This window comes from Neolamprologus multifasciatus, chromosome 13, assembly GCF_963576455.1.
Source record: "Neolamprologus multifasciatus chromosome 13, fNeoMul1.2, whole genome shotgun sequence".
In the NCBI taxonomy this organism is placed as follows: domain Eukaryota; kingdom Metazoa; phylum Chordata; class Actinopteri; order Cichliformes; family Cichlidae; genus Neolamprologus; species Neolamprologus multifasciatus.
The window spans coordinates 11,528,215-11,554,574 of NC_140451.1; the positions used below are offsets into that span (position 1 = coordinate 11,528,215).

At 40.9% G+C, this 26,360-nt stretch overlaps 1 protein-coding gene across 10 annotated transcripts; it reads left to right on the top strand.

Moving 5' to 3' along the window:
- The first annotated feature begins 7,800 nt into the window (after nucleotides 1–7,800).
- Nucleotides 7,801–13,538, top strand: LOC146505108 (uncharacterized). 10 transcript variants are annotated; one of them, XM_085182725.1, is made up of 7 exons: nucleotides 7,802–9,895; nucleotides 10,545–10,623; nucleotides 10,838–10,915; nucleotides 11,679–11,723; nucleotides 12,526–12,654; nucleotides 12,853–12,947; nucleotides 13,113–13,538. In XM_085182725.1, the coding sequence occupies exons 1-5, from the start codon at nucleotides 9,771–9,773 to the stop codon at nucleotides 12,589–12,591; spliced, it is 393 nt and encodes a 130-aa protein (XP_085038851.1). In that variant the 5' UTR covers nucleotides 7,802–9,770; the 3' UTR covers nucleotides 12,592–12,654; nucleotides 12,853–12,947; nucleotides 13,113–13,538. The 10 variants fall into 10 exon arrangements, 7 of the variants coding, with proteins under 7 accessions (XP_085038849.1, XP_085038851.1, XP_085038850.1 ...); XM_085182722.1 differs by lacking the exon at nucleotides 12,853–12,947 and having other exon boundaries at nucleotides 7,808–9,895; XM_085182726.1 differs by lacking the exon at nucleotides 12,853–12,947 and having other exon boundaries at nucleotides 9,057–9,895; nucleotides 10,838–10,882.
- The last annotated feature ends 12,822 nt before the right edge of the window (nucleotides 13,539–26,360 follow it).

Sequence of the window (26,360 nt, forward strand, 5' to 3'; positions counted from 1 at the left end):
ACGCACACAGCAGAATTTGTATTGTGACACGCACACAGCAGAATTCGTACTGTGACACGCACACAGCAGTTTTCCTATTGTGACACGCACACAGCAATTTTCCTATTGTGACACGCACACAGCAGAATTCGTACTGTGACACGCACACAGGAGAATTCGTATTGTGACACGCACACAGCAGAATTCGTATTGTGACACGCACACAGCAGATTTCGTATTGTGACACGCACACAGCAGAATTCGTATTGTGACACGCACACAGCAGAATTCGTATTGTGACACGCACACAGCAGAATTCGTATTGTGACACGCACACAGCAGATTTCGTACTGTGACACGCACACAGCAGAATTTCGTATTGTGACACGCACACAGCAGTTTTCCTATTGTGACACGCACACAGCAGTTTTCCTATTGTGACACGCACACAGCAGAATTCGTATTGTGACACGCACACAGCAGAATTCGTATTGTGACACGCACACAGCAGAATTTGTATTGTGACACGCACACAGCAGAACTCGTATTGTGACACGCACACAGCAGAAGTCGTATTGTGACACGCACACAGCAGAATTTGTATTGTGACACGCACACAGCAGTTTTCGTACTGTGACACGCACACAGCAGAATTTGTATTGTGACACGTACACAGCAGTTTTCCTATTGTGACACGCACACAGCAGTTTTCCTATTGTGACACGCACACAGCAGTTTTCCTATTGTGACACGCACACAGCAGAACTCGTATTGTGACACGCACACAGCAGAATTCGTATTGTGACACGCACACAGCAGAATTCGTATTGTGACACGCACACAGCAGTTTTCGTATTGTGACACGCACACAGCAGAATTCGTATTGTGACACGCACACAGCAGAATTCGTATTGTGACACGCACACAGCAGAATTTGTATTGTGACACGCACACAGCAGTTTTCGTACTGTGACACGCACACAGCAGAATTTGTATTGTGACACGCACACAGCAGTTTTCCTATTGTGACACGCACACAGCAGTTTTCCTATTGTGACATGCACACAGCAGTTTTCCTATTGTGACACGCACACAGCAGAATTCGTATTGTGACACGCACACAGCAGTTTTCGTATTGTGACACGCACACAGCAGAATTCGTATTGTGACACGCACACAGCAGAACTCGTATTGTGACACGCACACAGCAGAATTCGTACTGTGACACGCACACAGCAGAATTCGTATTGTGACACGCACACAGCAGTTTTCGTATTGTGACACGCACACAGCAGAATTCGTACTGTGACACGCACACAGCAGAACTCGTATTGTGACACGCACACAGCAGTTTTCGTATTGTGACACGCACACAGCAGTTTTCGTATTGTGACACGCACACAGCAGAATTTGTATTGTGACACGCACACAGCAGTTTTCCTATTGTGACACGCACACAGCAGAATTCGTACTGTGACACGCACACACGCACACAGCAGAACTCGTATTGTGACACGCACACAGCAGTTTTCGTATTGTGACACGCACACAGCAGAATTTGTATTGTGACACGCACACAGCAGAAGTTGTATTGTGACACGCACACAGCAGAATTTGTATTGTGACACGCACACAGCAGTTTTCGTACTGTGACACGCACACAGCAGAATTTGTATTGTGACACGCACACAGCAGTTTTCGTACTGTGACACGCACACAGCAGAACTCGTATTGTGACACGCACACAGCAGAAGTTGTATTGTGACACGCACACAGCAGAATTTGTATTGTGACACGCACACAGCAGTTTTCGTACTGTGACACGCACACAGCAGAATTTGTATTGTGACACGCACACAGCAGTTTTCCTATTGTGACACGCACACAGCAGTTTTCCTATTGTGACACGCACACAGCAGTTTTCCTATTGCGACATGCACACAGCAGTTTTCCTATTGTGACACGCACACAGCAGAATTCGTACTGTGACACGCACACAGCAGTTTTCCTATTGTGACACGCACGCAGCAGTTTTCCTATTGTGACACGCACACAGCAGTTTTCCTATTGCGACACGCACACAGCAGTTTTCCTATTGCGACACGCACACAGCAGTTTTCCTATTGTGACACGCGCACAGCAGAATTCGTACTGTGACGCACACAGCAGTTTTCCTATTGTGACACGCACACAGCAGTTTTCCTATTGTGACACGCACACAGCAGTTTTCGTATTGTGACACGCACACAGCAGAATTCGTATTGTGACACGCACACAGCAGTTTTCGTATTGTGACACGCACACAGCAGAATTCGTATTGTGACACGCACACAGCAGTTTTCGTATTGTGACACGCACACAGCAGAATTCGTATTGTGACACGCACACAGGAGAATTCGTAATGTGACACGCACACAGCAGTTTTCGTATTGTGACACGCACACAGCAGAATTCGTATTGTGACACGCACACAGCAGAATTCGTATTGTGACACGCACACAGCAGAATTCGTATTGTGACACGCACACAGGAGAATTCGTATTGTGACACGCACACAGGAGAATTCGTATTGTGACACGCACACAGGAGAATTCGTATTGTGACACGCACACAGCAGAATTCGTATTGTGACACGCACACAGGAGAATTCATATTGTGACACGCACACAGTAGAATTTGTATTGTGACACGCACACAGCAGAATTCGTATTGTGACACGCACACAGCAGTTTTCGTACTGTGACACGCACACAGCGGTTTTCGTACTGTGACACGCACACAGCAGAATTTGTATTGTGACACGCACACAGCTGTTTTCGTACTGTGACACACACACAGCAGAATTTGTATTGTGACACGCACACAGCAGTTTTCGTACTGTGACACGCACACAGCAGAATTTGTATTGTGACACGCACACAGCAGTTTTCGTACTGTGACACGCACACAGCAGAATTCGTATTGTGACACGCACACAGCAGAATTCGTATTGTGACACGCACACAGCGGTTTTCGTATTGTGACACGCACACAGCGGTTTTCGTACTGTGACACGCACACAGCAGTTTTCGTACTGTGACACGCACACAGCAGAATTCGTATTGTGACACGCACACAGCAGAATTCGTACTGTGACACGCACACAGCAGAATTCGTACTGTGACACGCACACAGCAGTTTTCGTACTGTGACACGCACACAGCAGTTTTCCTATTGTGACACGCACACAGCAGTTTTCGTACTGTGACACGCACACAGCGGTTTTCGTATTGTGACACGCACACAGCGGTTTTCGTACTGTGACACGTACACAGCAGTTTTCGTACTGTGACACGCACACAGCAGTTTTCGTATTGTGACACGCACACAGCAGAATTCGTATTGTGACACGCACACAGCAGAATTCGTATTGTGACACGCACACAGCAGAATTCGTATTGTGACACGCACACAGCGGTTTTCGTATTGTGACACGCACACAGCAGAATTCGTATTGTGACACGCACACAGCAGAATTCGTATTGTGACACGCACACAGCGGTTTTCGTACTGTGACACGCACACAGCAGTTTTCGTACTGTGACACGCACACAGCAGAATTCGTATTGTGACACGCACACAGCAGAATTCGTATTGTGACACGCACACAGCGGTTTTCGTATTGTGACACGCACACAGCGGTTTTCGTACTGTGACACGCACACAGCAGTTTTCGTACTGTGACACGCACACAGCAGAATTCGTACTGTGACACGCACACAGCAGAATTCGTATTGTGACACGCACACAGCAGAATTCGTACTGTGACACGCACACAGCAGAATTCGTACTGTGACAAGCACACAGCAGATTTCCTATTGTGACACGCACACAGCAGTTTTCGTACTGTGACACGCACACAGCAGTTTTCCTATTGTGACACGCACACAGCAGAATTCGTACTGTGACTCGCACACAGGAGAATTCGTATTGTGACACGCACACAGCAGAATTCGTACTGTGACACGCACACAGCAGAATTCCTATTGTGACACGCACACAGCAGAATTCGTATTGTGACACGCACACAGCAGTTTTCGTATTGTGACACGCACACAGCAGAATTCGTATTGTGACACGCACACAGCAGTTTTCGTATTGTGACACGCACACAGCAGTTTTCGTATTGTGACACGCACACAGCAGAATTCGTATTGTGACACGCACACAGCATAATTCGTATTGTGACACGCACACAGCAGTTTTTGTACTGTGACACGCACACTAAAGACCGTGACAGGACAGTGTAAAGAACTCAGGATCTGAGAAGAAGAATTGTAGATCTAGATAAGTTGGTTTGTATCTTCTTGAAGAATTTCTGAACAGTTCAGAGTTCTTTAGACTGACCCGTTGTTCTGAGTAATGGTCAATCTAGTGATTGCTTTCAAACAAATCCTTTTCAAGTCTGGCAAATAAAAACTGCTAGTTGTAATAAATCATGATGACCATTGAGAAAATTAACTGACCAAGACCTTGTCAAGTTAAATGACATTGTATCACCTACTTAATGTGCTTCATTTTTTTTTCTTTCAAAAGTCATTAAAGGAGTATGCAGTACAATTGTACACATCTTGACCTCAGCTGTTGTGGCATGGCTGAGTTGAAGACGCAAGCATGTGATCATATTGACTTTTACCACCATTTCAATTATACAACCATACAGAGGTCAGAGATCTACAGATTATGGAGGAAATGCAGTAACAGTTTGGTTACGGAGACTTTCTGGAGAAAACTTAAGTTTAAGTTTTACTTTCAACTTTTAAGTTGTTCTCCTCCCATACCAACACTGATTCTCTTAGTGGCAGCACCTATCATTCAGGACAGCCTGAATGATAGGCATCAGAATAAACAGTGGCAGGGTTACGATGAGGTGCACAGCACAACCAAAGCAGTGAGGAGCTCAGCTCAGCTCAGTCAGATGGAGGAAAACTCCTCATCCTCTGCATCAAAAGGAACTGGCTACGGTTGTTTGGGGATCTGACTAGGATGGCTGAACAATTTAAGACAAGAGAGAGTTAATAAAGTAATAGTTAAAGTGTTGCTCCTCTTATACTGTATATAGACATAATTTGCCACATTTACTAAAATGATTTATATGTAAGAGCATGATGACAGAATTAGGTGGAGCTAAAACTTGGCCCATTGAGTCCTTTCACTACATGGTAGCTGTGTGCATTTGAAATCTTGTGCACAGAAATTTCACCTCATGGGACATCAGCAACTACATATAAATAAGATGAAATTATCAGAATGTTGGGCAGCACGGTGGCATGGTGGGTAGCACTGTTGCCACACAGCAAGAAGGTCCTGAGTTCAATTCCACCATCAGGCCAAGGGCTTTCTGTGTGGAGTTTGCATGTTCTCCCCGTGTTTGCGTGGGTTCTCTCTGGGCGCTCCGGCTTCCTCCCACTGTCCAAAGACATGCACTTAGTGGGGATAGGTTAATTGGTTAATCCAAATTGCCCATAGGTGTGAATGTGAATGTGAGTGCGAATGGTTGTCTGTCTTTGTGTGTTGGCCCTGCGACAGATTGGCAGCCTGTCCAGGATCTACCCCGCCTCTCGCCCTATGACAGCTGGGATAGGCTCCGGTGACCCTGAATGCGGATGGATGGATGGATATCAGAATGTTTGCATCGTTTAAGCCAGTGATGAACAGAGATCTTTTTGGACTTTAATCAACTGGAACACAAATGAACAAATGGCTAGATTCTGTATTATATCAAATACCTTTGAATGATTAAACAGTATTTACTTCCAACAACTTAAGTATGTATATTATGCACGCACAGAACACACATACAGCTATTACCCATTTCTTGTTTCTTCTACTTGAGATGAATTATCGTTGAATGACAGCATTGATCAGACACATGTAAAATGTGGCCAGTTGTGTTTTATCGAGCCTTATTTGGAGCACCATGCAGTTTTCCTCCATGTCTTCAAGCTTGAAGTCCATTTCTTGCTGTTTTATGCCCTGTTGCTTCTTCTCTTGAAGGAACTGTTGATTTTTGTGCAGTATTTTATTATGCTTTACCTGCAGCGCTCTGTATTTTTCCTCCATGCCTTGGAGTTTCCACTGCATGTCTCTCTGCTCTATGTCCCGCTGTTCTTTTTCTTGAAGGATTTTACTTTTTTCCCAGAGCTTCATCAAGCTTTTCTTGGAGCTCCCAATTCTCTTTGACCACGTTTTCCTGTTTTATTTCCAAGTTTTTCTTCTCTTGGAGGATATCTTTAATTTTTTCCAGAGCTTCATCAAGTTTTCCTTGGACCTCCTGATTCTTTTTGTCTTGGAGAGCCCATTGCTTCTCCTTTCCTTCTTTTTCTTGAAGCTGGTAGGACAGTTTTTTAAATTCAGCATTCTTTCTCTTATTTTCTTGCGTCAGGAACAAAATCTTCTCTCTGTTCATGAGATTTTCATTCTGTAATTCTTCCAAACGCTTCTCCTCTAGTTCTATTTGTTCACCCCAAGGAAGAGAGCTGAAGTAAGGGTCTATGGGTTCATCCCAGGGAAGAGAGCTGGGGTCAGCTTCTTGTCTTTCTTGATCATTTCTCTGAGACACGTTGGAGTCTGTATACTGTGACTACGAAAAGGATCCAAATGTTTTAAAATGTTTTTCTAGCGAACATTTGAATGCTGCGACATAAGTGCTGCTAACATAGATGCTGCGAATAAGAGACTAAAAGTTCTTTGCTTCTCACTTCCCTTTATGCAAAAACTTCAATCGGATCAAAGCATTGTTGGTAAGAGTGTGACATCAACATTCCACAAGCCAATGAGGTTGTTAGATGACATTTTTGAATGAGGGTTTTTTTTTTTTTTTTTGCTTTGACAAATTATCAGTAAAGTTTCAATCCCTGTTTTGTAAAAAAATGTGTTATTATTGTATGTATGTGTGTGTGTGTGTGTACTTGTTTTCATGACATCTTAGGACAATTTTATGATAACACACTCACAAAATGAGGACGCTCAGAAAAATGAGGACATTTTTGAGGTCCTCATTTTTCTGAGCCTTCTAAAGTGTTGTTGAGGCTCCCAACATGCTCCCAAACCAAAAATCTCGAAAGTCCTGAAACATCACAATTTTATGAAAAAGTGTGTTTAAGTGTGTTTAGCGTTTTTGCTCACTTTCAGTTTTGGCACCTACTGGCCAGTTTTGGAACTTAACACACTTTAAACACACTTTCAGTGACGTCACTCTGCGAGTCCTCATATTGTAGGTGTGTCAGACACAATAACACATTTGACCCAGGTTATACCCTTCTGGGGCTTAGCGGACACATGCGTGGACAGCACCTTTTAGCTCTTATGTCCACAGTCGTATTCAATGTTGAAATGGAGGTGAACTTTATTTGAATCATTCGTGGAATAATAACAGATAAGATTTGAGGCTTCTGAAAATTGTTCGTTCAAACCTTGCCAATTAAACAATAATTCTAACACACATCAAAAACTTTTCCCATTTTTATACATATTAGGGTGAGCTATAAGCAAGGGTAACAACAGTTAAATCAGGCAAATCTTGACAAAAATGAAGGTCTTTAGATTCAGTTATCAGTGCCTGCACATCTTGTTTTTTTTTGTTGTTGACAAAATGTCTCGAAATATAAAGTTTCAACATTTGTCTAATTATATTACTATTAATTAATGAGTCTTACTTCTCAAGATCAATGCACAAATTGTCTGACCTTCACTATGCAGAATGATGTGTGTGCAGATTTTGACCCTTGAAGAGTTTATATTAATCTGCATTCATATAATTGCATCTGCAATCTGCAGTTGAACTTGGAGATTCCTGCTGCTGTCATCTGATTCAGTATGATCATCAGCCTCAGTCTCGACTCTGTGTATCTACAAGAATTGATGAAAAAAGTCAACAATTCATTATATTTTAAATTCAACTTACCTTATACTTTTTACAATATAGTATAAAATGCATATTGTTTCTTTAAAAACTAATAACACACTATTAAAAACTGCAGAATGCACAATTCCAGCTTCATTTAGTAATTCAATTAGTAAATAAAAGTGAGTAATTAAGTCACTTAATTAACTAAGCAACTGTAAATGTCACAGTATGCAGCAGTACAATTCAATTTCAATTAAGTTTTATTTATATAGCGCCAAATCACAAAAAAAGTCGCCTCAAGGCCCTTCATAGGTACAGAGAAAAACCCAACAATCATATGACCACCTATGAGCAAGCACTTTGGCGACAGTGGGAAGGAAAAACTCCCTTTTAACAGGAAGAAACCTCTGGCAGAACCAGGCTCAGGGAGGGGCGGCCATCTGTTGCGACCGGTTGGGGTGAGAGAAGGAAAACAGGATGAAAGACATGCTGTGGAAGAGAGACAGAGGTTAATAACAGATATGATTCAATGCAGAGAGGTCTATTAACACATACTGAGTTATAAAGGTGATTGGAAAGGAAAAACTCAATGCATCATGGGAAATCCCGGCAGCCTACGTCTATTGCAGCATAACTAAAGGAGGATTCAGGGTCACCTGGTCCAGCCCTAACTATATGCTTTAGCAAAAAGGAAAGTTTTAAGCCTAATCTTGAAAGTAGAGATAGTGTCTGTCTCCTGAATCCAGGCTGCCGGGGGATTCCCATGATGCACTGAGTTTTTTCCTTTCCAGTCACCTTTCTCACTCACTATGTGTTAATAGACCTCTCTGCACTGAATCATACTTGTTATTAATCCACAGCATGTCTTATTAATCCACAGCATGGCTTACAAAGGTATTCGGCCCCCTTGAACTTTCCCACATTTTTTCACATTACAGCCACAAACATGAATCAATTTTATTGGAGTTCCACATGAAAGACCAATACAAAGTGGTGTACACGTGAGAAGTGGAACGAAAATCATACATGATTCCAAACATTTTTTACAAATAAATAACTGAAAACTGGGGTGTGCGTAATTATTCAGCCCCCTGAGTCAATACTTTGTAGAACCACCTTTTGCTGCAATTGGATTCCATTAAAATTGATTCATGTTTGTGACAAAATGTGGAAAAGGGGGACGAATACATTTGCAAGCCACTGTAAGTACACGGAGAGATAATGAGGGGATGAGGAACAGCTGGGACAAATCAGACCTAACAAGACAAGGGGAAACAAAACTAGACACACTGGATATAGGACAAGGACTTTCACAATAAAACAGACATAACAAGGGTAATCTAATAAACAAATGAACTTAGCTAACCTAAAGAACTTATAAATAAACATCGACATCCAAACAAACTAAAACATAAAATGCTGGGTCAACAGACCCAGGAAAGTGACAGTAAAATCATTTATTATACACATTATACTTACTTTCTTAAATTGCTTATCTATTATCTGTATTTTCACCTGGGGGTCTAGGGGTGCTGCTCTTCTTTTCATAACAAATTAGGACATGTTTACGATAACACACTGACAATATCAAGACAAATTTGGCCTTAATCCATCAGTGAACAGCATGCCCATGCTAACTTAAACTAGACCAGCAAGCTAACCACATGTGTACCAAGTGTTACTTAACAATAGGTACCAAACAAATTAACGGAACGAAATTAACTGTAACAGCAGTTTGCAAAACATTGTGACAGTTCTCAAGTGTTCCTACCTCAAATACAGCGCGTGTTGCTGTGTTTTTGTTGTTAAATGGACGAGGAGAGTCCGTGGCTGGTGAGAGGATGCAGCATTTCGTCAGTGGAGCATAGAACGACATCTGTGATTGGTCAACAAGTGAGTAAAGATGCATCTGATTGTTCGAAAGCCTCAACCAAAGAGCTGCTGGTCACGACAAGATACAAACTCGCTTGAGCTCTGCGTGAACGGCACATCCGGGACCTTCAGCACTAAGGAGAGATTTATCTTGACGTATGTATTTACCTTTGATATCCATGATTCCACGCACACTTCGCAAGGTAAAGTTGTATGTTTAACAAGCTAATTAACGTTAGTTAAACGGAATTAAAACAATGCACAATCGATTTGAACAAACTGAAAGTGGTGAATGATGATAAATGTTAAAAAATTACTTAAGATTTATCTTCAACAATAGATATTAGAAGTTAAATTTAACTGTTCTTAAATTCCCACTGGAGTTAAAGGGACCTGCGGCCTAGCATGTGCTCTGCATCTTCAACTGCAGAGACAGTCAGCCTAAGCTCTTTTTAAGTGTAGCTAACTGCAACACACATTTTTTTCAACACAAGATATGTTTGGGGGGATTTAAATGATAATATTAATGTTTTCGTATTTAGCACAAATCAATAGTATTATAGTTATTCGCTCACGGTCTGGGTTTCTGGCCCAGCGTTTCTGACGTTATTCTAAGGTTTTTGAGTTTCTTATGTTTGGTGGCGGGTTAGTTGACTTTGGCATAACGTTATTAACATCGTTTTAAGGAATTTATGTTAGGGCTGTATATTACCACGTTTGTATTTTCATGCCATGTTTCCTGTTTTATTTTGAAAGAGTCTGTTGTGTTCAGTACATTAATCTCACTTCCCTGTTGTGTCAATAGAATCATTTGTGCGAGCTACTACCCTGCTGTCCCTCCATCCTGTCTCAACCTCCAACAGGAAAGTAGAAGTCCTCATATGGTATGACCAGTGATTGTAGTGTGTGTGTTACACTGTCCTCATATTGTTGGGTAGCAGAACTGTACAGTGTTAAGTTTCTATAGAATCTGGTATAAGGAAGTCAGATCCTTCTGTAATAATGTTCACTGATACAAATATGATCTGTAGTTAATTATCTAGTCAGGATTTACAGTACAGAATGTTTCTGACGTTATATTGTTGTCTTTTGTTGCAGACACCAAGTGCTGAGGTTCTGTCTCAACCTCCTTCAGACCAATTGGTGAGTGACATACCCACTTCATTCTTCCAACAGGTTACACATTATTTTTTTGTATTTGGTATCAAGTATATGTGTCAGTTGGGCCTAGTGCATAAATGAAATGCACTTTGATTGTATTAAAACAATCAGTTTGAGTCAAAGTTAACCAAAATCAACATTAGCATTAGGAGAAAGTAATTGTCTATACCATATGTTAGTCCAAACTTTCCCTTAAAGCATCAGCTTGATCTTTATTCTGACTACATTTGATATTTTTGTCCCTTTTACACATGTTTTTGTCCATTTAACCTCCCGCTGATCAGTTTACATGATTGGATTTCTGGGGAAATAGATGGCTTTACATCAGTGTTGGGTTTAGAGCTTTTATTGACAACAGCAGGAGAAGTAAGAAGTCAGGAACATGAACTCTACATGTGTTCAGTCGTCATGTCCTCATATTGTTTTAAGCTGTGAAGGACATGAGTGTGTTTCAGTTGCCTTCCTCATATGGTAGGACCAGTGATTGTAGTGTGTGTTACATTGTCCTCATATTGTTTTAAGCTGTGAAGGACATGAGTGTGTTTAAGTAGAAGTCCTCATATGGTAGGACCAGTGACTGTAGTGTGTGTGTTACACTGTCCTCATATTGTTGGGTAGCAGAACTGTACAGTGTTAAGTTTCTATAGAATCTGGTATAAGGAAGTCAGATCCTTCTGTAATAATATTCGCTGATACAAATATGATCTGTAGTTAATTATCTAGTCGGGATTTATTCTAGACAATGTTTCTGACGTTGTATTGTTGTCTTTTGTTGCAGACACCAAGTGCTGAGGTCCTGTCTCAACTTTGTACAGACCAATTGGTGAGTGACATACCCACTTCATTCTTCCAACAGGTTACACATTATTTTTTTGTATTTGGTATCAAGTATATGTGTCAGTTGGGCCTAGTGCATAAATGAAATGCACTTTGATTGTATTAAAACAATCAGTTTGAGTCAAAGTTAACCAAAATCAACATTAGCATTAGGAGAAAGTAATTGTCTATACCATATGTTAGTCCAAACTTTCCCTTAAAGCATCAGCTTGATCTTTATTCTGACTACATTTGATATTTTTGTCCCTTTGCACATGTTTTTGTCCATTTAACCTCCCGCTGATCAGTTTACATGATTGGATTTCTGGGGAAATAGATGGCTTTACATCAGTGTTGGGTTTAGAGCTTTTATTGACAACAGCAGGAGAAGTAAGAAGTCAGGAACATGAACTCTACATGTGTTCAGTCGTCATGTCCTCATATTGTTTTAAGCTGTGAAGGACATGAGTGTGTTTAAGTAGAAGTCCTCATATGGTAGGACCAGTGATTGTAGTGTGTGTGTTACACTGTCCTCATATTGTTTTAAGCTGTGAAGGACATGAGGACATGGGCCCTCTGACCACCACCAGTAGGCAACGGGTGAAGTGTCTTGCCCAAGGACACAATGACCAAGACTGTCGGAGCCGGGGCTCGAACCGGCAACCTTCCCATTACAACTCTTGAGCCCCTTAGCCCCTTAATGTAGAATTACACACTGCCCAACGCTGACTTTTCCTACAATGCAGAGAAAAAAGCAAACAGACCTATTGCATGCATTGATTCTCATAGTTCACTGTTACTTTTCAAAGGCTCAAGGACCAAGTATTCTGGGGTTCCAAGCCACACGCTTTACTCAGCTGCCCTGGACAACATGAAGGGCACCTCTGCCTCAATCACCCTGGACAACAAAAACATTAGCAACACTTCACCAAGAAGGGGTAAACGCACCCAAATACAAAATGTTTTAGCTGAATATACTTGTGATCAAAGGACAAGTTTATTGTTTTCAGACATGACACTGTTGAGAGCTTTTATCATGAATCATTTCATCTTATTTGATTCCCAGCAGAACACAGCACTTCAAATGGTTCATTCCAAGCATCCTTAAATAATAAGCAATATCTTTTCACTGCTAGGTGTGCTGTTGTGCACTGCCTGTAAACCAAACTAAAGTCTATGGCTGGAGATCAACACAGAGAGAGGGATTATGACTTCATGCTGTACTCCAGATGTAATTACACCTCTAGTTCTTCACATAGCCATTTTTAATTAATTTTAATTTTTAAGTATGATGAATTGTGCTTATTGCTCCTTTAAAGTGCTCCAGTAGAAAGCAAGGTTTAAGAACATTTTGCATTCACATTAAGATATTTTCTTTTGTTTCCATTTATGATAGCTGGGAAGGTGAGAAGCAAGTGGACAAATGATGAAGTGAAGGTTGCTGAGCGGCACGTTTCACTTCATAACAAGCTGCAAAGTACCAGGTAAAAAGGAATGTGACTGCTGCCTCCAAGCAGAGCCGGCAGCTCTGAAAGGCAGAGACTGGGTTGTCATAAGGTACTACATCCACAACAGGATCATAGCATTAAAAGAAAGATGCAAGAAAAAAAGAAACAAGCAAGAGAGATACTTTGTTACTTCCACAGTTATGTCAGTATTGCAGTTTTCTGTATTGCATTGTTCTTACTCATAAATCTGTGGTTTATGCTGGGTGCTTTTTGCAATTAAATGATAAGAAAGGCAGATAATGTTCCACGTTTTTATTCACATGAACATTCACTACAAAATGAATTAATGCATTACAATATTAAGACTTAAAAAGTAGACTGACCACATTTGACCTATGTCTTTTTTTAAGTCTCTACACAGCTCAGATTTACTGTTTTATTAACACATAAATGTCTGATATTTCTGTCAGAAGTTACCCGACTGGTGAGCATTACTATTGTGCATCCATGCCTATTATATTGTAATCTCAAAAGGAGCCAAGCTAAAAATACAGAACCTACCCTTACCTGGTCCTTATAAGTCATGTATACTTGAAAATTATGTGTTTCCATGGGCTTCATAATTCACCTAAACATGAAATATCAGTGTGTGACCTTATGGTACTCATAAGTCACATAAACCTGACAGTGTCCTCACAAGTAGCAGTAAATTCAGGTTTGACCAAAATTTAGCCCTAGCCAAAATCTCAACAGATGGGCGTGTTCCTGGAAGCATGGGTCAAACCTTTTGTGATTCCCATGCCTCTAGGACCTTCGGAAAGGCACGTTCCCATTTGTCACATTTTTGTCATACGTACTGATATATCACGAAAACACGTATGTGTGTGTGTGTGATTAACACTGTTACCCAGGGAAGTAACAAAGTACATATACTTCATTTCTGTGCTAAAGTAGAATTTTCAGGTATTTTTGCCTCATAGTCTGATTTGTCATAACTTTTCCATTTTGTGGTAGGCTTTTCTTTGCCTGTCGCTTCTTGATTGATTGATTGATAATACTTTATTCATCCCGAGGGAAATTGGGTTAAGGCTGCCAGCCGTGTCAGCGCCATCTTACCCTTCGGACTATACATACATTACACAAACATCACGGGGGGGAGACAGGTCAGTGAGGTATAACAATAGAAAATGCACAACATTAGGAAAGACTCTTCCCAGACTGAGCTCCAACAGGGAGATCAGTTTGAGAACAGAAAAAAACCCCCACCTCAGCACATAGCACATGAATCATCACATCGCACAATGTAGAAGACATAAGCTTCGAAGGCGTTTTGGGGGGGTGGGGGGGTGTAGGTATTTGTCAGTGTACATGCGTATGTGTGCGTGTGTGTTTGTTCCGTGTTCAACCGAGAGAAAGTGTCCCTTCACCCAGTTAAGCAAAAGTCAACAATCTTCGACCAACGCGGGTGGCCTTGAATGAGGGGGAAGAGTCACAACACAGTTTTGTTATCTAAGGGAGAATTTTTGTTGTTTCCGTAGTTGTTTTGGTTAGTGCGAACAAACTGCTTCAAGTTTTTACAGTAGGTCTAATGTCCGTCACTGGTCACCAGGTCTCTCAATTCCCGTTGTTCTTTTCCAAGATCTTATCCATATTGCGTTAAAAAAAAACACAGTCTGAGTACTCACAGCCCTGCCCATCGTTTATCATGTCAGCCAGCCTTTTGGGATTTTGAACAGCTGTAGCCGCTTCTTGTTCTTCGATAAGCCAGGTCCGAGCCAGCTCCAATCAGCCAGAACTCTGTTACCGCAGTTCCGATTTGGTAGATGTCGTTCAATGTCCTCCATCAAGAGTGTCGCCAGACACACGACGCAACCAACCATCGAGTATCTGGCAGGAAATGTCTCCGCAGGACAATCGGGCTCTCCCAAGTCCAGGAGGGTGTCAACTCCATTAAGGGACCAGTTGATCAAATCCATAATTCTTCTTTAAGTTTTTAGAGAACAAGTCTGGGAGACTCTCTTAGGATTAGAGAATAAGCAAGACTATACAAAAGACATGAGAGGCCAAGCAAGAAAGTTAAGGGAGAGGGAGAAGGAGAAAGTGTGACCGCCTCCGTCAAGAGCCAAGAGCAGATATGACTTCTTCACCCTGACCTGCCTTATTTGGCTCTGCAGAACTAAAATACCTGCGTAAATCCATAAATCCATCTTTTTTTACACACGCACACACATAAGGGTCAGCGATTCTCTGTGCAATCAACCTCTATCACATGTTTAAGCTTGCTGTGGGAGATTTCTCTTGTCATGTTTGAATAGTAAGCTTATGAGTGATAAGACGATGTCAGAGGAATTAGTGCGCAATTAATCTGCCGCTCACCAATCAGTGCTGCCGCTCTGTATACACAGTTCACATATATTTTTCCTTCCTATGATAGCCCGACGGGCAGGGCTGAGTTAGATTTAGGTAGCCTGACTGGAAAAATTGCTAGTAGTGGGACATCGGGCTAGCGATTTTGCGAGCCCTGGCCTATAGGGCAAACAGGTCCACCAAGGATGCAATTTCCACCGCCCTCCACTCTGCTTTCTATCACCAGCTAAGCGATCCGCGTTAACTTGCTAACGGAGATTTGCTGCGTTAATGCGGTTATGGCGTTAGTGTCATTTTAACGAGATTAACGCTGACAGCACTAGTAATATGTCTTAGACAGATTTGAACTTAGTAATCTGCCTGAGACATTTCATTCTAAACACCTCATTATTACTCAGGTCTCCTTTTAGCATGGCCCAGGTCTCAGAGCCGTAGAGGCAATGAGCAGTCAACCCAGCTAGAAGCAGGCCACCCTGGTACGAGTTAAGAACAGGGTCCTAGGTGCCCAGGAACTACCCACAACCCGGCACCCACGAAAGGAGCGGGCCAACAACCGCACCAGACATCCAGACACGCACCCTGGAACAAAGAAGCACCTGTGTCCCAGGGACAGCAGAAGAGTCCAGCGGGAGAGTGGAACCATGTCCTACAGAGGCCAAGGCTCAGCAAACTCAAGACCCAGGCCGAGCCACACACACACACACACGCACACACTCAAATGTAGCCTTTGCATCAGAAATTTTGTTCTCTCGTTAATTATTTAATTTAATTATTGTTTTAGTTTTCTCAGGTTGTTACTCATGTGTTCTTGTGACGAGGAAGCATAGTCATATTCTAATGATTAAATTTTTTGTTCTAGTTCTAATACAAGTGTTTCCCCTTCTTTTTTTTATATGAACAGTAAGTAAAATTCTGCCTGCATTGCTACTTTTCCTGCTTCCAATAGAACCTATGGCGATATTCCTGGCAGGTCATTATTATCTAAATACATTGCCCACTTCTTTTTGTACTAATTAATGAAATCTTGTTATTTCAATAATGTCGTATTAAATCTCCAGCTCCTAATTGGTAGTGTCACTCTTTTCTGTGTCAGAGAGATGAATACCGGTGCATGATCGCTGACAGTGATAGGATAAATTTGAGTGTCTGTGTTATCCTGCATAACGGAGCCGCTAACAAAATAGCAGTATAAGTGAGACTGTGAGTGGTGTACTGGTGAAAAGAAAGTGTAATCCCTGAGAGTGGGGTGATGTGAACGCCAAGTATCGCAAAGACCAAAATCACTCATGTATTGTTTAAGAATATATGTAGGCTGCCAGTTCCTTTGACTCACTGCTGTATTGAGCCTGTCAGGTTCTGGATTAAAGACTAGGTTGAAGTCTCCTCCTATTATAAGCGTGGTATCAGAATAATCCGAAAGGGAAGAAAAGGAGGAATGAAAAAAGGAGGAGTCATCAACATTTGAACCGTATATACTAGCATTACACAGATCCATATTTTGAATACATAAATTAAGTATTATAAATCGGCCTTCTGGATCTGAAAATAGTGTTGTCAACAGTGAAGTTTATTTTTCTGCTAATTAATATGGCTACGCCTCTTTGTTATGTCCATAAATATTTGGACAGACACTTTTTTTCTAATTTTGGTTTGTACATCACCACATTGAATTTTAAATGAAACAACTCAGATGCAGTTGAAGTGCAGACTTTCACCTTTAATTCAGGTGGGAAAAAAAAAGAATAAAAATGTGAGGAAATAAAGCATTTCTTTTTACACAATCTCTTCATTTCAGGGGCTCAAAAGCATGAATGTAATAACTGAAAATAAAATGTTTATTTCTAATACATAGTTGAAATCCCTCGCTGGCAATGACAGCCTGAAGTCTTGAACTCATGGACATCACCAGATGCTTGGTTCCCTCCTTTTTAATGCTCTGCTCGGCCTTTACTGCAGCGGCTTTCAGATGCTGTTTGTTTGTGGGCCTTTCTGTCCGAAGTCTTCAATAAGTATAACCCATCTTAACCCACCTGAAGCATGCTCAAGTGGGTTAAGATCAGGTGACCGACTTGGCCATTCAACAATATGTCACTTCTTTGCTTTAATAAACTTCCGGGTGTCTTCGGCTGTGTGTTTTGGGTCATTGTCTGTAATATGAAACTCCACCCAATCAACTTGACTGCATTTGAGCAGGCAGTATGTTTCTGAACACCTGAGAATTAAATTGGCTGCTTCTGTCCTGTGTCACATCATCAACAAACACTAGTGTCCCAGTGCCACTGGCAGCCAAGCACACACAAGCCATCAAACTGCCTCTTACAGACTATGTGGTATGATTTTGAGTTGCACCCCTTCTTCATACTTTTTTCTTGCCATCATTCTGGTCGAGGTTGATCTTGGTTTCATCTGTCCAAAGAATGTTTTTCCAGAACTGTGCAGTCCAATCTAGCTTTTCTATTCTAGAGGCTTATGAGTGACTTGCACTTTGCAGCGAAGCATTTGTATTTACTTTCAAGCAGTTTTCTCTTTTCAGTAGACTTGGATACGCCTACCTCCCAGAGAGTGTTGTTCACTTGATTGGCTGTTGTGAAGGGGTTTCTCATCACTATAACAATGCGCTCGAAAATGCTCGGCAATGAAATTCTGCAAACTGTCCAAGTCTTTTTTAAAGTCCTCCAGGGTGTTGAAGTTGATTGAGATGTCTGTAAGTCATATTTTTATTACCTTTAAAGCTGTCAAAGAGTAAATTGGCAGAGAAAGTCAGTGACAGAAAATGACTGAAATGTTTTAAAATTAGCAACAGCCTTGTGTAATGCTGGCAAGATTTTCATTTTGTCTCGCGATGCAACAGCATAGCTCTCCTCACTTACCTTCCCCCTTTCACTTTGTGTGGCTTATATACACTTGTATCTCATTTTAATACTTAACAAAGACGATGCTGTCGTCAGTGACTGTGAGGTCAGTAATGAATTGATTGATGCCAGATTTTATGCCATTTTGACCTTTGAATGCCTGCAACGTGATGACATGGACGACAACGCTGATCAGGAGAGAAATAAAAAACACTTCTCCAGGTCGAAATACATATTCTAAATACATATATAAATAAAAAAAGAAATTAATAAAATAAATAAAAAATGATAAAATATATAAAATAACAAGGAACTTCTTTGTTTTGAGGCATTTCTTTCAAAACACATCGTTGGTTGTGAAAGCAAAACTCCATCCAAACTGAGGGATGCCTCTGAAGGATTTAGAGGACAATGTTTAGTATGATAATGAAGATACTGAACAACTGGTAATGAAGCAGATAAGTGAGACATAAGCAAAAGTGCTCAACATTTACATACTAATTTATGTATGTATATACAAGAATATGCATGTGTTGCTTAAAACCCAAACCTGCTAAATATTCATCACACATCTTTAGCTTATTTCCATTTTTCCTGCATTATTAAACAAACAAACACAAGCCAAGTGCCAGTTTCAGGTCCTGGCTGCCGATGAGTAAACAGCATAGTATAAGAGTATCAAACCCACGAAGGGTTTGAGAGTGCACAGGGGGACGAGGACACATTGAAAAGAAATGGGATCATCTTTCATTCAGACCTATTTTCCTTGTGATCCTAAACCTTGTTTTTAGTATCACACTGTCAGCTCTGCTCCAGTTTTCGCTTTCCGTGTATTCTATCCATCTTGATCCATCCCACTGTGGTAGGTCAAATTGCAACTTTGGGTGCAGCCTTGCCACCTGGAAACACACACATCAAAGTGGGTTATTGCGACTTTAACGTATCGGGTAAAATGCTCTTTTATTGTTTTTTTTTTTAAACCCCATTTCTTTAAATTAAGGACATACCTGTCAGCTACTGATTATTTTAGCGCTATGCCCTGAAACAGAGGCAGACAAAAATGCATGCAGATGCTGGGCCAATAACAAACCAGGACTTTGACATTCCAAGCACATCTGCAGTCCATCAGACCAAACATTAGATTCTGAAGAGCAGGTGTGCTTGAGTAATCTGTTTTCTCAGTGCAAAGAATAGATAACACTGGAGCCCTGCAGAGCATGAGCTGTTGATTTTTGCTTGTTTCATTTTGTTTTTCTAGCTTGTGTTTCCAGTTGAAACAAAATCTGCCATTCAGCTTCTCTAAAGCTTGTTAACTGAGATTATATACACTTACATATAGCAAGTACAAAACCTAAAGTATAGAAGCCACTAGTTGTGGATTTGCAGTATCCCCTCTGGCAAACTGTAGATTATTCCGGTGCGATACTACAAATACAAATACTACAAATACAAATACTACAAATACTGGCACTGTATAATAAAACCGTGCCAGTATTACTGATACCGATACTTTTAACCTATAAAGGTTAGTTACTAAGTTGACCCAAAGTCTTTAAAGGACTTTGGGTCAACTTCTCTTGTTTTAAGGTGCTGTGCACACAACAGTCAACACAGAAAGATTCAGATATTTCATATAATGCATGTGTGAGGTATATTTTTCATTTCCAAAAAGAAAACAAAATGAAAAAGACCCAATTTCTTTAACACACCTCAATGCGCTACTTAACAAACTTGGATATTAGCACTGGTATCGATCTGATATCAATACCAGGATTGCTACTGAATCAATACTATCTATATTTGGATGGATTCACCCTCTTCTACATATACATTTACAAAGATTAAGCAGATGAGTGTTAATCAGTGTGCTTTGGAGGTGCTGGTTGGCAAGAATACGAGTTCCAGCACCAATTAAAAAGTTAAATAGAAGGAAAACTGAAAAGGGGTTCCATCTTTGCAAAAGAAAATAGTGGTAACGGAAAATTACAGATAAAGAGCAGGTTTACGATTGAGACTGGGTGTGATAGCAGCTTTGGAGTGCATATAAAGACTTGTTTTACAAAGCAAACGTAAGATTGATGTTACCATTGATAATGCATACGACACACAATGGAATGATCAGTTTTTGCCTTTGTATTTGTCTAAGGGTACAATTCACAGTGTGCTACTGCTATAGATAGGGAATAAGGTTTCAACAGGAGGCAGGTGTAACAATTTAAAAAGAAGGAGAGGATGAAATGTTAACCGAATCTAACAGTGTAGTGGATCTAGTTTTTAAGGGAATGGAGCTCTTTAAGCTCAACAGATAAAACACAGAGGAGTGTTGTAAGGTAAGAAGAAAACAACAGGGTCATGCAAACCTTGGTCTTGGTTGAGGTGAACCTCAAAGAAACTAAATAACAGCCCCAGAAAGTGGAAATTGATTGTAGAGAGGAAAAAAATCCATCACCGAGAGAAAGTGGCAAAGAGCAAATGGTGCCAAAGCAGACCAGGATCAGAGTTTAGAAAGTATCGAAGTCCAGAAGTTGATGTGAAAACACAGTTGAAGAGTGGAGGCTGATAACCTGTATTTATATGGAGCCAAGTGTTATTAGCTTGCGTCAACACAATTCCCAGCCACTCAGCCTGCGTGCAGCCGTTGCTCCGCTGAGTATCAAGCCAGTTTTCCTCCCATATGCCGCCAGATTGCTTGGTCCTTTAAAGAGGTAGTAAAACTCTCGGGCCCGGATTAAATCTATGCGTTGTTCCTCGTGTTTTTCCTCGTGTTAAGGCCGCTTCTCCCTGCGCGTCAGACTTGCCAGCCTGCTCTGCTCTACAGCCATCTGCTTGCCAACCAAACCGACCTTCTGTCACGCTCACCGCCACCCTGTTTTGCAGCTCCACTGACCATGTTCAGCTTCAAACTCCTGCCTGCTTGCTCATTATGCACTGCCTTTCCACTCAGCCCTTCTGCCAGCTCAGCCATTGGATCCACACCAAAACAATCTAGATGAATACGTAGCACTACAGGCCAGAGGTAGAATATTTATATCTACTTTTTGCATTGAACTGTCCCTTTAAAGACAGCGAAAGCAGTAGCTGACGGTGGCCAGTAAAAGTGAAGTGTCATGAATATGTAGCCCACTCCTGATGAGTTTACTCAGTTGAGGATTCTTGCTCAGGGATTATGGGCTCAGCCAGCGCTGCTTCAAAATATGCAAATCTATGGCATGCCTTACATGGGAGCCGTGTGACCTGCATGTGTGTAGATTATGGTAACTCTTCAGTGTTTCTCTTTTAGTTAACTCCTTTTCTGCCCACTGAAATGAGGCAGAGTCGGTACAGTTTGGCTTCCAAAATCCTCCTCAGGCCATTTGGAGCTTGCGGGACTAGAGGAAATTTGGGTGAATGTCAAATCTGTTGAAAAAACATCTTATTTCTTTCAGGTCATTCGGTGTTAACTTGCTCATTTTCTCTCTGTACATCTCTGCACTCTGTTCCCTTCTGACGATGAAACTTTGTTCAGGCTGTCCCACAAGAACAATTTATTTTAATTTTACAGTACGTTTAAGTCTTAAACGATTCACCAGGTTTGTTGCTGTGGAAGCATATGAGATGGATTAGAGGTCGCCTGTGAAGGTCTCCCTCCCATAGCAAAAGGAGATGACTGGACACTATATAGATTATGTAGACAGGATATAAGAAATGCAAATGCAGGATTAACCAACACTGTCAGTCTGTGTTTACTGAGGGGTTATAGGGGAGGAAAAGTATTGGTGTTTCTTTTTTTAGAGCCACACTTCACGAGGAATGCGAGTTTTCTTGGTATGATTGACAGAAGCCTTCATTTTTCTCTACATCCAGTCACTACAATTTAGGCCGAAGCCAGCAGGCATCGTGGACTCACGCAGTGTGGCTGCAGCAGAGGCAGGGTGAAATGTAGAAGTTATGTGTATCGCAGAGCCTGGTTGCAAGTTGAGAGCTATGTCTGCACTATAAAGCAATTCCTTTTGATATAAAGCAGTTTGTCTCTGGTGTGTGGGTTAAAAAAAAACCCCTCAAAACAAGAGGTTGTACATGAAGAAGAGCGCACACAGTCATTTCAGTTTGCCTGTTATGAAAGCACTGACATTTTTTTTTTATTTAACAGTCAAACACTCAAAGCACTGTACAAATATTTACTTCTGTGGTGCAGGTGTTTAAAAGGAGGAGTTGGCAGGTGAGTTGTTTGGTAATTGCAATTCTCAGTATAAACAAACAAAAAAAGCCGGCCATTTCAGTTTCAGTCTGCTCGCAGCCCATCTGTCGCACCCTGGAATGGCTTCAGCCCCAACTGACCAGTATCACAATAAGGTGACACACAGGCGTTACCTGCTCTTGCTGACAGACCGTGACAGTGGCCATTATCAGCTCCCCTAGCACTGTCTGAATAGCTGGTCCAGGTTATTATCTGGTGGAGTAGTTGGCTTTTGGCTGGAAGGAAGAAAGGAATTTCAGAGCTGGGGGGAATGACACTCAGTTTTACACTTTCAATAGATCTGTAGCCAAGGGAGAAATTGTTGCAGCTGAAGCTACATGAGGCATGCAGTTAGTCTCATTTCCTTTAAAGTACTTACAGATTTACCTTCTGTGCTAGGAAATTGCTTAAAAATGGGCCACTTACAACACTCTCAAAAGCCCATTCAAAGTTTTCAGGTGATAGATGGCGAGTACTGCAGCCATGGAGAAAATGTAGGATATACACATTTATGTGTCATTCAGCTCATTTTACATGGCATTAAAAAAAATAAGAAAAGTATGATTTGAGCCGTAAATGTACTTTAGTTATGGGCAGTATAGCCTAGGTTTGAATCCACCAATGTAGAGCTTGTGTGATCTCTGCTTTTGTGGGTGTTCTCTGGGACATAGGGTTAGTTAAACTGATGACTATTCTCTGTAGGTATGAGTGTGAATGTGGTCTGTCTTTGTTAGCCCTGCGACAGACTGGTGACTTGTCCCTCTTGCCCCTGTGACAGCTGGGATAGGCTTCACCTGAACTGGATAAGTGAAAAAGATGGGTGGACTCATCAGATATTAATCTTTTTAAGTTACATAGCTTCACACAGAAGAAGAGGGGCAGCATGCCACCTGGGCAACGCAGGCAACTGCTTGGGGCTCCTGGCCCGTGCCGGGTCCCCAAGGGGATATACAGCAAAATTCTTTGCAGATTTATTTTATTTCAGCCACATTTGAGGGTTTTCCAGCATGAATTACCTGTTTAACATCATCCCGTAGCAACTCAACCTGTTTAACAGAGGTGAAATCTTCTACTTTCGACAACAGTTTTCTGTAGTAAACTGATGAAAGCTGTGTCTGACAGCCATAGCTATCAAGCTGTGAATGCTACGTTATGAAATGTAGATGCAAGAAAGTTTGGGCGTGTTCTCTAAGGTGTAAATTAACACCATGTGGTGTGTGTAATTTGCTGTATTTCCCATGTGTGCCAGTGCAGGCGCCAGCACATCAATTGTCAGTATTGGAAATATTACAGTGCTTCTATCAAATGAATAGAAACAAAAGAAAAAAGAAAAAGAATTGAAACAGTAAATACTGTCTCGTGACAGCTGCACCCAAGAGCAACCTTCAGAGTTGAATTTCAGGAATTCTCTAATGTGAAAGATTTTGTATTTAACGTTTTTAAAATGTTCCTGTTATAAGAATCTTTTTTCAGAATCATAAAATGAAATCACACTCAGGGTTAAATTTCTATTATATTCTATTTGATTCTATTCTATTCTACTCTGTTTTATTATATTATATTAATAATATAATAGCAATGACCTCTTTGCCTATGGCTCCAATAGACTTATCATAATCACCTCTGCATAGAAGCTGTACTTTCTGTTTGTAAATATTTCTTTGTCATATTGCATCACTATCATCCAGTCACCGTTAAAGACAAGCCAGTAAACACATTAGCTATTGTGTTGCACATTTTTGCTTGCACAAAGTTAGTTTTATCTGTTTGTTTTGTCAGCTGGCTCAAAAAGTGTAGACCTTGATCAAAGACAAGGTCGCTTAATCAGCTGCTTTCATCTGTCTAAAGGACTTTTGACAGGAACTCCAAGAGAAATCCAAGTACTAGGCTCAGAGTCTTTTTGCTTTTCATCCATAAAGAAAAGCAGCTGCACATTCACTGTTTGTTTTGTAAATGTCGACATCGCTTCTGCTTCAGTCATTTGTCAGCTTCTGTCAGTGCTCCTGAGCTACAATTTTACCAGCACTATTATCATGGCCTGCATCACAATGAAGCTGTAGCTCAGCCTGTGAAAATGCGTTGTATGTGTGCTTTAGGCAAACCTTTTTATAAACTCACATTCAAAATATAGTAAAATAAATAAGTGCATGTAATATGATTACTAAAATCCCTCCACTTAGACTCATAATACTTGGAATACTAATTCAAACCCTAATCATCCATTCATATGCATATCTGTCATTTTTCTGTAGACAAAGAAGTGCATTTGGAATATTTAATTGTTTTGGACAGAAGAATTACACGTGTTTAGTTATCACAGCTTTCAAAATGAATGTCAGTTAATTTAGTCAGTAAAAACAGAGATCGTACGATAGTATTATTCATCACTTTTCCATATTTGCTTGTGTCTACAGCAAAAACAAAATGTTCAATTTCCCCTGATTGCTGATGGCATCAATTCAAAACCAAAGCAGTGTGACAGGAAATGAGTTTGGGGGCTTTATATTATAGGTGCTTCAATTGCTTCTGCCTGAGGCTATATATCCTGGTAATGAGCAGAAATAAACTGAAAAATGTAAATAGACCAGGACCACGAGTGGAGAGGTTAACGGTGGCTGGCACATCCATGCTAAAAACAGGGATGGAGTAATAAACCTTGCACTCCTTGACCCTGACGTGGAGTACTGAATGCTTCCTGGATTATGAGATGAATGAGCACTCTTACATTGATCTTCCCACTGCGTCCCCGTGTTTTCAAGTAGAGTTTCACTTCTTGTTTTGTCAGCTTTAGTGAAGTTCTTCTTTGAAATTATTTTCCATATTGCAGATTTTTTAAAAAGTGCTTATGCATGACTTGGACATGTGCAGTAGCTTATTTCCTATTTAGTTTCCTATTTAATACACCCAACAGACGACAGTAAACAATAATGCTAACGTTAATGAAAATAAGTAACGCTCCATTATTTGTTCCCAGAGTGTTAAGGGCCTCTACTTCATTTGTGGCTGCTGTAATATCCAACAAGTTTGGCCAAATTGGATGCACTCCCATGAACTACTTACCTCTCTACATTTATTGTCAGTGAACGGAGTCAATTTTCACCACCTATCTGCAGAGATTTGTCTGGCCTTAATCTGACTCTGCATTTATAGTCTTGTAAAAGAGGGGATTAATTTTGGCAGGCCCTTCGCATAAATACTGCATAATTGTTGTCATTCAAATACTTCATGTCTTAGTTCTAAAGGAATACACTGGCTCCACCAGACTGTCTGCTCTCTCAGACACTCAGGGAAACATTTTAATGAGACAAGACTGACTAGTATGAGTCATAGCATTAATAATAATATTGCTATGACTAGAAATAGTAGTAATTGTGTTTTATTAAGTTGGATAACACCGTGTTTTTCACGGGAAGAGCTTCAGTGTGCTATAACATGTTTCTTCATCCACCGATCTTGCATAACACAGCCCACTGAGTTCTCACAGTTTGAAAAAGGCTCCACCTGTAGGAGAGCAAGCTGAAATCACCAGCAGCTGGACACCTTGTTCAGTAGTGTTTGCATCACTTGACTTAACTTTAATACCTTGATTGCAGCTCTGCATGGGGAATATAGAAAATAGGGTAAGCTGTTGCCTTTGCAATTGCTAAAACTGTGGTATGATGTAGTATGGGTAAATACCAGTGGTCCAAGGAGCTTGGAAGGAAAGTGTCTGGACTTCTTTAAGTTGCTTGAAGACGTTTCATCTCTCATCCAAGAAGCTT

What these genes read in the sequence shown, in the direction of transcription:
- LOC146505108 (XM_085182723.1), top strand. Translation starts at nt 9,771, where the DNA reads ATGCATCTGATTGTTCGAAAGCCTCAACCAAAGAGCTGCTGGTCACGA. An exon ending in AAGGAGAGATTTATCTTGAC is followed by an intron (nt 9,896 to 10,544) that starts GTATGTATTTAC and finishes TTGTGTCAATAG; the next exon opens with AATCATTTGTGCGAGCTACT. An exon ending in AACCTCCTTCAGACCAATTG is followed by an intron (nt 10,883 to 11,678) that starts GTGAGTGACATA and finishes CTTTTGTTGCAG; the next exon opens with ACACCAAGTGCTGAGGTCCT.